Below are 10,330 nucleotides of genomic sequence, written 5' to 3' on the forward strand. Positions count from 1 at the left end.
TCTCCCTCAACCCTCTCCCTCTCTCTCTCTCTCTCTCCCTCTCTCTCTCTCTTTCCGTCCCACAAAGGGAGACAGCTCTAGTATTAATGAGTTTATCTCTCTTAATTACTGTAAACTAACTAGAGTTTTATCATAAGATGGGTAATGTTATGAACATAGTGTTGCCACAGTGAGTGATATCAAGTAATATTAATAATATTACCTCTATAATAAACTGATACTTAAACAATATTATTCTTGTTGATAGCATATGCTTAGTGCAAGTATCCAAATAAGAAATATTTTTATCTAATTCTATTGTAATTTGATAAATATTTTTTTCATTTTAAAAATTAGCATTCATTTCTTTATTTTTGTATAAACACCATGAAATCTGAATAAACTAAAATCATTATCATAGTAACAATATAATACTGCTTGTCATATGACAAGTAACAGCCAAATGCATAAATGTTTTAATTATAACTTTTTCCCTTCCAGTTACTACACTCAAAATGTTTCAACGTAGAATTTTTGTCACCGGTGGAGCTGGTTTTGTGTAAGTTATGTTTTTAATTCCTCTTCTTGTAAAATATTTATATTTGCTGTTCAGCAGTCAGTGTAACGTCTATAAGAATAGATCAAAATTCAATAACATTTTACTCTATCAATAACATTAACACAGAACTTTTTCTCTATGTCATACTGTATATTGGTATCTTTAATTAATTTTAATAAATTTAAATTCTGAAGTTGTCTCCCCTACTTTTCTTGGCTAGAATTAATCACGAAAATAATTATTCTTCTCCTCAATACTAGGAGTATGCTCATGATTAATTAAAATATCTTGGTTCACCTCAGTTTGATTATCTACCTGTAGTTCAATGGCAAGCTGTAGATAGAGAAACAAGATGTACTGAATATCATCATTATACAAATCTGAAAATGTCTTATAAATGAATGACGTATTTAAACCACAGTATATTATGGTTATATATGTACTTGTCTCCAAACTGATGAATGTACTCTATGTGGCTGCTCATGCTGCTCAAAACATCATGTCTTTTAATCTGTCTAAAGTATTCGATAGGACTGACAATCATGATCTGGAAGCTGCACTGAAAGTGGTTAGTTTCAGTTTTGTCTTCAGAGGCTGGATAACTACTATTCACGTTAGCATCTTCTTGATCATTAAGGTAACGGCCACTTCTCAGAGCCGTTTGGTATCACTCGCTCAGTGATGGCCATGGATGGCCCTTTTGCCTCTTCTGCTCATCCGGGTTCTCAAGCCATCGATGCAGAAGCTGGAGCTGCTGAGGGACATCCCCTTTGAACCAGAACAGCATGGAAGGGCTTTGTTAGTGTATGCAAATGATGTTACAATTAGGATATCAGACACCGCCAAAGTGGAGGCAGCTGGCTCCATGTTGAAGGAATATGATGGTGCCCGGAGCAAAATTAAATCCAAACAAACCAGTGGGTTTGCTGCTTCAAACCTGAAGAGGCAAGTCCATGACGTTGGATGGTATTGTAAAGCGCCGGGCTGATGGACTGGTTAAACTGCTTGGGGTCTGATTTGGTCCATAACTTCCAGATGGACCGGAACTGGGACAAGATGACAAGTAGTGTTGGCTTGATATACTGTGACTGCTGCTATACAGACATGCACTCTGGCTGCACCACATGCAAGGGTTTCTAGATGGTGGGCCTGTGAAGTTACCTTTCATGACAGAGTTGCAATCCTGGGTGAACCAAAGGCCAAGATTAGCCTGGCACCTTGTGTATAGTCAGGTGCTCCCCACTCTCTATTGGTCAGGCAGAAGGATCAGTGGAAATTCCATTCTAGTAATTTGTAGAAAGTTAGTGGAAGGAAGCGTGATGATGTTCTCGGAGAAATCTGGGAATAGACGTGACGAACGTATCAGTCTGTTTTGGAGTACTTTTCTGACTGGATATGCTAATGGGTAATTTTCAGAAGTCCCTAACCTGGCAGATCTGCTCGGAGAGTGACACTGCTTGTTTGAGATATACTTTACAAGCATAGAAGTGCCGTCAGATGAACCTATCTAAGGAATGCACAGAGAGATGAAACCATTCTGCACACACTCGTTCAGCATTTAGGAATTGCTGACTTGCGGATTTATGTTGAACAGCTGCTGATGTATGTGGGATAGATGCAGCTGTCAGTCAAGTCCTTTCTGAGGATTGATCCACTGCCTCCCATTAGCCGGGTAAGGAAGGCAATCTTCCTCTGCATGGTTGCTGTTGCAAAAGAAGTTGTGTGGTGGACAAAGTTGAAAGGTCTAAGGACAAACGTTTGTTGATTTTTTTCAAGTTTCATTTGAAATGGAATGCGAAAATGAAGAGGGAGGTGATGTCCACAAGCAAGTTTTCTGAAAGGTGAGTAAGAGTCGCACAAATGACCAGTGTGGACTGGAACACTCTAAGATTACACCTGTCGGTCAGAGAATAACTGTTGGAGAAGGCACTTGCATTGCTATTCCCGATGATCTTGGATTTGTGGGTTCCTGAATTGGCCTTAGATGGATGCCCTGCTGTATCCAGAGGATTGCTCTGTCATCATCATATTTAAATACATTTATTTTTATTTCAATTTATTTTTTAAATCATTCTATTTTACATAAATCCCCACAGTTTATGCCTGTCTTTGTCTCATCAAACTCATCTGTCAACCTAATGCTTAGTGCCATTTTTACCTACGTTTTACATTCTAAGTTCAAATATCTCCGAGACCAACCTTGCTTTCACCCTTTTGGGATCGGTTGATGTAGTCAACTAATCCAATCCCCCTAAAATTGCTGGCTTTGTGCCAAAATTTGAAATAATTATTGATATTTTCTTTTATTTCTGTAGTGGCAGCCATATTGTGATTCATTTTGTGGAGAAATATCCAGAATACTATATTGTTAATTACGATAAAGTAAGAACTGTTTTCTTCTATTTTATAAGGAAAACTCAAATTACTTTCTGTCTCACCTCTTTGACTTTCTAAATATGGATGGATGGATGGATGGATGGATGGATGTTTATGCATGTATGTATTTATTTATGTAATTTTTTTTCTTTTTACAGATGAATTACTGTTCTTCATTGAAACCTCTTGAGCATCTTTGCACAAAACCCAACTACAAATTTATTGCGGTAAGTGATGCCATGAATAATTTAACTTACACAAAATAAATTACTTCATCTTCCACCACACATACACACACACACACACTCACACACACAGGTACGCACGCACGCACACACACACATAGACGTACGTACGCACGCACACACACACACACACACACACACACACATAGACGTACGCACACACGCACGCACACACACACACACACACAGTACCTACCTACAGTTAGGTAGACTAAACACCAACTGTTAATCTATAGGGAATTTCAAAGAAGAGCTTAATGGCAATGATATAGAAGAAACATTAGTGTATTGGCTGAAATGCCTTGACATTTATTCTGGTTCTGAGATCAATTGCTACGAAAGTCATCTTTCAGTGTCAATGAAGCATGAACCTTCGGTTGTGGACCAGTAGAGTCATTAGAGTGTCAGATGAGCTGCTTTGCAATGTCTGTTCTTGCTGTTTGCATTCTTCAGTTCAAATTCTGCTGTGGCCTATTCATGTGGTTGACATAATCCATCACCCAGTCTAACACCATCATTTAATCCTTGAAACCTTTTAGTGGAATCCACTCTGTTGCAAGCATTCAGGCTAAGGTTCTGGTTTCATGATATACATCTTTTCTTTCCTTCCTTTAGTCTTGGGGGTTTTATGAAGGGTCATGGGAACTGCTCTTCCCTCATGACTAAGCGATAAAAAAAAGAGTGAAACTGAGTGAATGGAGAGTATGAAATTCATTGAGATGGATTCTCCCAGCCTTGTTATACAGTGTAATGCTATTTCTGTATAATAAGGTTTTGAAAAAGGCCGTGAAGATTGCACTTCTTCCTGACTAAGTGATAAAAAAAATAAGTGCAGTTGCCACAAGGAGAGAAGAATCTTACAATTCAAGCTTTTACTCTTTATCTTAAAGTGAAGAAGAATGTGAAAGTGGTGTTGTTACTTTGATTGTAAACTTGTAAGCCATTTGTTCTCCTCATACATATATCCAATTAAATCAACCCAGTTCAAATCTCTGATGTTATAACTAAAATTTTGATTTTTTTGTTACTTTGTTTCAGGGAGATATTTGTGATCCTCGAACTGTATACAATGCACTTAAAAAACACAACATTGACACTATCCTCCATCTTGCTGCTGAATCGCATGTTGGTAAGTGGATATTTTTTTAAAACAAAACATCTACAGGTAAAACAATAGTTAAGATTGTGTTGACATATTTAATGTCTGTCTATTCTGTGGACCGTGGATGCGCAATGGTCCAGTGGTTAGGGCAGCGGACTCGCGGTTATAGGATCGCGGTTTCGATTCCCAGACCGGGCGTTGTGAGTGTTTATTGAGCGAAAACACCTAAAAGCTCCGCGAGGCTCCGGCAGGGGATGGTGGCGAACCCTGCTGTACTCTTTGACCACAACTTTCTCTCACTCTTACTTCCTGTTTCTGTTGTGCCTGTAATTCAAAGGGTCAGCCTTGTCACGCTGAATATCCCCGAGAACTACGTTAAGGGTACACGTGTCTGTGGCGTGCTCAGCCACTTGCACGTTAATTTCACGAGCAGACTGTTCAGTTGATCGGATCAACTGGAACCCTCGATGTCGTAAGCGACGGATTGCCAACAACAACTATTCTGTGGACCAATTAGAAGATCATAAATAGAATTTCTGAAAGACTCCCAAGATGCTTACATGCATATAAATGCATTTTCGCACAATGCAGTGGGAATGTATTTGAGTAACCGTTAACTTAATTAAAAATCATAATTCACTTTAAGGTATAGATGAATTAAATTTAGCTCTAACATCCCCATTCTTATAAACACCAAGCAGCTATTCAATTCGTTATGCGAACAAATGTGCTCTAAACCGTGCGTATGCTTACATCTTTGTGAATGTTTATATGAGCGAGTGTACATACACCATTGAACCTATGCAGGGGCGTTTATACATCCATATCCTTTAACGTTGATATATTTAATACTTTTCTCGTTGTATTGTGAGTTCGTTTCTTTTTTGCATCTGTTATTTTTTTATTATTGCTCTTCTATACAAATGAAGCCATATCCTTTAATTTGCTGCTTTTCTTGACACGAACTGAGATGATACCTAACAAGACAGTTATTTTAACGAGTTATATCTATTTATCACCCGAAGAGACATATCTACACTGCCTGATGCTCCTGAACCAGTTGTTAAGTATCCCATGAGGGATCGATGCCAGATGGGTTGAAACAATTCTAGTGATTAATAAAAATTCTCGTATTTTCCATCTTCCGTCTCTCATTAACCAAATGTGTGTGTGTGTGTGTGTGTGTGTGTGTGTGTGTGTGTGTGTGTGTGTGTGTGTGTGTGTGTGTGTGTGTGTGTGTATTATTTGTTTGACTGACAATGCGACCAATAGCTTCATGTGGAAGTGATTTCCAAAATCTTCAAGCGATTCACATAAAAACGCTGGTAATCACCTCCATGTTGAATGAGAATTGAGAATGTGCAAAGTTATACAAGTAAATGCAGGACTTCAGAATGAATACACAGATCAGCGAAGGTAACTTATTAGGATTTTCAATTGTTATTTCTCATGCATTGGCTATGGCTTATTGCAAAAATTTGGGTTCACCATAGCTTAATTCATAACCTTGTGTGAGAACGTTCATGCATGCCATATTTATAAATATATATAAATACATCCAACATGCATTTTGTTGAGGTTTGACCATGTGCACCTTATTATTTATGACGTTTCACATGTCACACATGCAGCATTTTTATTCAAAAGACCCTTAAAGAGGGGGCGCGGATACCCCTTGTATGGATTGGAGCATCATAGCTAGGACCATCAAATATAAAGGGCAAGGCAGCAGATTAAATCTGTGTATCACAGAGTGTTACTCGAGTGCCGATGTGTTGGTGCCACTACACATTCAACAGTAACACTCCAAAGTATCATCTTCCCTATTTGTCTTCCCTTTCTCTTTCGAGAAATGACGTGGCTATGAACTGACCGTGTTATTGTACCGGGCCCATCTCTCAAACCGAGTCACCTTTGCTGTCAGAGACCGATCGACCAGTGTCCGTTTTCTTGTGGACACTGGTGCAGGGGGAAGCATCCTACCATCTACTCGTGTACAAGGTAACAAGAAACTATTATCAATCTTTCTCGATACCAATTGCAATCTTTGGAGAAAGATCGACGATCCTGAATCTCAGTCTCAGAAGAGCTTTCAAATAGTTTTTTTACAGTCGCTAAATTCCCGGCTCCAATTCTTGGAACTGATTTTTGGCGTCATTTCGTCCTTTTAGGAGATGATCGTTCAGTCACCACTCATTCTGTGATTGTACCGTCACATGTGGACCACAGTTTTTTTTTCCAAACCACGTAGACTTGCTCCTTTTCGGACTAAGGTTGCGAAAGCAGAGTTCGAACATAAGTGTAGCAGCACAGTTCGTCCATCCAGTAGCAATTGGTCCCCACCTTTTCATATGATCCCCAAAACATCTTTAGAAGACTTGCAGACCTGTAGTGACTATTGACATTCTAAACACAAACGAAACACAAGTACCTCATGTGCAGGAGTTTCCTGCCAATCTACATGATGCTACCGTGTTTTTAAAAATTGATTTGGTCCGAGAATACAATTAAATACCCAGAGCGCCGTAAGATATTCTTAAAATGGCCATTACAACTCCTCTCAGACTTTACGAATTTCCCAAAATTCCATTTGGTGTATGTAATGCTTCATCGACTTTCCAGGTTTCACCTATAATATAGTCCAAGGCTTACCCTGCATCTATGCGTTTATCGATGGCCTGCTTGTTGCCAGCACAAAAGAAAACGACCATGAAAAGTATCTGTAACTATTTTTCAATTGTTTTCCTTGCTATAGCGCCATTATCAGCTCTAGTATATTTATTATCGAGACTTATTTAAATATTCTGGTATACTGTATCGATGAAAAAAGAATTCGCCTTCTTGACGGTAGAGTTAAATCTATTTTAGATTTTCCACTCCTACATTGTTGGGAAAATTAAGAGAGTTTATTAGCCTGATCAATTTTTATTGTCCGTTTATTCCCTGCAGTAAGAAACTTCGGCAACCTCTCACAGATGTCCTCCGATATCACACGCAAAAACCTAGCTTATCGCTCTTCACGATATAGATTCTGATGCCTTTAAAAACTAAGGTTTTTCGCTGACACCAGAATGTTGGTTCATCCCTAGCCTGATGCACCACTTTGTTTTTTAACTGATACATCAGATGCTGGTATCGGTGGCTTTCTTCACCAGAGAGTTAACTCAAATCGGCTGAAACGAAATACAGTACATTTAACCGAGAACTACTAGCAGCGTACCTCAATGTTAAACATTTTCGACACATGCTGGATGTTGTGTTCTCTGTCTACACTGAACTCAAACCTTTCACATACTCCATATATAGCCTGATTGTTACACACAAACCTCTCGCATATCCCATATATAACCTGTTACTCACTGAGGGAAACCCGTCATCTCGATTTTATATCTCAATACATCACGAATATTCATCACGTTAAGGACTCGAATAATTCAGCTCCTGACATACTTTCTTGCGTCCACATTAATGCACTGCATATCGCTGACTTTATCAATCTCCAAGAGTTAGCTGACGATCAGGTAAAAAGGTGCAAAAAAAGTTCTTCAAACTTAGACATTCTTTCCCTTGTCTCTTTTTCAAACTTCCTCTCTCTTCTGGCTATATTCGATGAGACATCTCAACTGATCACGAACGTCCTTATGTACCACAGATGCACAGACACTTGAAAAGGGATAGTTTTTTTTTTTGTTTTTGTTTTCTGTTTTTTGCTCTGCACAATTTATCACGTCCTTGAGCAAATTTCACCGTGAAATTGATAACAGCCTGTTTTGTGTGGGATGGTATCAACAGATATATTAGAGAATGGACTAAGTGTTGCTTCCTTTGTCAGAAGCTGCAAGTTCATCAGGGGACGTCTTCAACACTTGAGGCACGTTTTCAACATGTGCACGTTGACATCGTCAAACCACTGCCACCGTCCCAAAATTGCACACATCTCTTGGCCTGTATAGATTGGCTTTCTTGATGGGCAAGTTGCAGCCTGCAGAACTTTCAAAATGACATGCCTAACGAAAAGTTAACTTGATTTTTTTAGCAGTGCGTCCTGCCTGATAATGAATCATGTCTCATGCGACCTACTTCTTGAAAAAGGTTGCCCGTGTCTTCTTTGCGAGACACCACAGAAGAAACGTTAGCTAAAGCTCTACTTCAATATTGGATTGCACGTTTTGGTATACTTGCTATGCTCACAATAAACAGAAGACAGTTCTTTTCTCAGAATTGACATGCCTCTTATGAGTATGTTGTAAACGAGCTTCCACAACTGCTCACCATCCTGCAGCAAACGGTGTGGTGCAATTATTCCAAGCGACAACTAAACTCCGCTTTCAGAGCTTACCACAAAAACATCAACTGGGTAGAATAACTACTCCTTATTCGTCTTGGAATTCGTTCCACAATCAAAGAAGAAATTAGTGCTACACCAGCCGAACTGATGTGTGGCACAATGCAAACTTTTCCCGGACAAATGGTTCCTCTTGTTTCTTCTCAAGAGTACCCGACTTTGCAAATTACATTCATCACTTGAGGAACTACAAGTCAAGTTTGCCATCCGCTACTCTATTTTCTCAGGATGTCACTACCAATTTTCTGCCTGATATTCAACAATGGACACGCATTTCTTGTGCGGAACGATACTATTCGACCATTACTTCAACCGCTGTTTTCGAGAAATTTCAAAGTTCTCAGCAGAACGCTGAATTATTTCGTCCTGGATATCAACGGCAGAAAAGTTCCGGTCAGCATCGACCGCCTAAAGAAAGTTCGCCTTCAGTCTAAAACAACATCAACCCCCACCAGCTGATCCAACAGCATCAGCATAGTCTTTCACTGATGCCTCCACATCTGCTCCAGTAACAAGAACAAGATAAGGCTGGCAAGTGTTTTAGCCATGTCGCTATGCCTAACGCAGTAGTTAAATTTTTTTAAACAGTTCCCTCATCAAGATTATACTCATAAACTGATTTCACCTTTTTTCTGCTATCTGAACACATGTACAGACATCGACATGTATGCATTTATATACATTTAAGCATTCAGGCACCTAGCACAAACACAACATGAACACAGGCACCTAGCAAACATACATTCATTGCTAACAGTACACATAAACTTACCTCGGACAGAAAATGCCAGCCAACTTCAGCTGCTTGTGTTCAGAAGCGTAGAAAATAACTGAATTATACAATCCATATTCAGATTCTCATGAAAATACAAACAACGTAGAAACACAAAAAAGTTGTCGGTGTCTTCATGCGGTGTATCTTCATAAGATTGTAAACAGGTGTAAATGCATATGGTTATGTGCACGTCACTCATGTTCACACATTTGGCTGCACGCACTGACTCGCGTATATACATGTATTCTTAAATCTATCTTCACCGTTCCAAGTATCTTTAAGTTATACTTTGGCCTAATATTCAAGCTTAGTTTGACCTAGTATTCAAGCTAATATTCAAGTCTAGTTTCTCTTGCATATTTTCCATACTCCTGGCTATACAGGCTTTTACATTTCAAGCTTTTGCAGTGTTTATATATATACGACAGCACTGCAATATGCACATAAAATGTCTTTTACCAATAATCCGGTTCTTTTCAGCTAGATCGCCCCCTCTTCATCTGTGCAATTTAACGAGCACTCCTATTCCTGCATTCACCCATTCTAATGTATATTCCTGTATACAATTCATATCAATACTTCTTGCAACTGTTCTCATTTCGTTCAGTTCACTCTTAGCTTTGATTTTCGTGGCAGCTGAGTCTTATTGCAGGAATATTGGCAGATTCCCAAATGCTCACAACCTAGAATGTCACCCAAATCACTGTTTTTTTTTTCAGGCATAAAAATAACTGTAAACACCAAAGCAGATTGTTGTCTAGTATTGATCCCATCAGCAAATAGCTTGATGCCGCCAGCTCGATACTGTCAGGTATTGATGCCGTCAGCAACTTGTTTTATCGTTAGAATTCCAGTCGTTAACATATGTGAATGTCATTAACAATTTTGTCCTTGGTGTCCTTTCTGTTATAGACCATTATATATACATATATATATATATATATATATA

The 10,330-nt window shown here is 38.9% G+C and overlaps 1 protein-coding gene across 1 annotated transcript in view; it reads left to right on the forward strand.

The window, feature by feature from the left end:
- The window catches only part of LOC106881531 (dTDP-D-glucose 4,6-dehydratase), a 34,237-nt gene that overhangs the window by 6,294 nt on the left and 17,613 nt on the right, over window positions 1-10,330 (forward strand). Inside the window, exons 2-5 of the mRNA XM_052966122.1 lie at window positions 481-538; window positions 2,854-2,920; window positions 3,073-3,141; window positions 4,198-4,288. Of these exons, the coding sequence (XP_052822082.1) occupies window positions 495-538; window positions 2,854-2,920; window positions 3,073-3,141; window positions 4,198-4,288 (271 nt within the window). The 5' untranslated portion in view covers window positions 481-494. The remainder of the gene's footprint in view (window positions 1-480; window positions 539-2,853; window positions 2,921-3,072; window positions 3,142-4,197; window positions 4,289-10,330) is intronic.

This window comes from Octopus bimaculoides, chromosome 3 (genome assembly GCF_001194135.2).
Source record: "Octopus bimaculoides isolate UCB-OBI-ISO-001 chromosome 3, ASM119413v2, whole genome shotgun sequence".
Taxonomy (NCBI): Eukaryota; Metazoa; Mollusca; class Cephalopoda; order Octopoda; family Octopodidae; genus Octopus; species Octopus bimaculoides.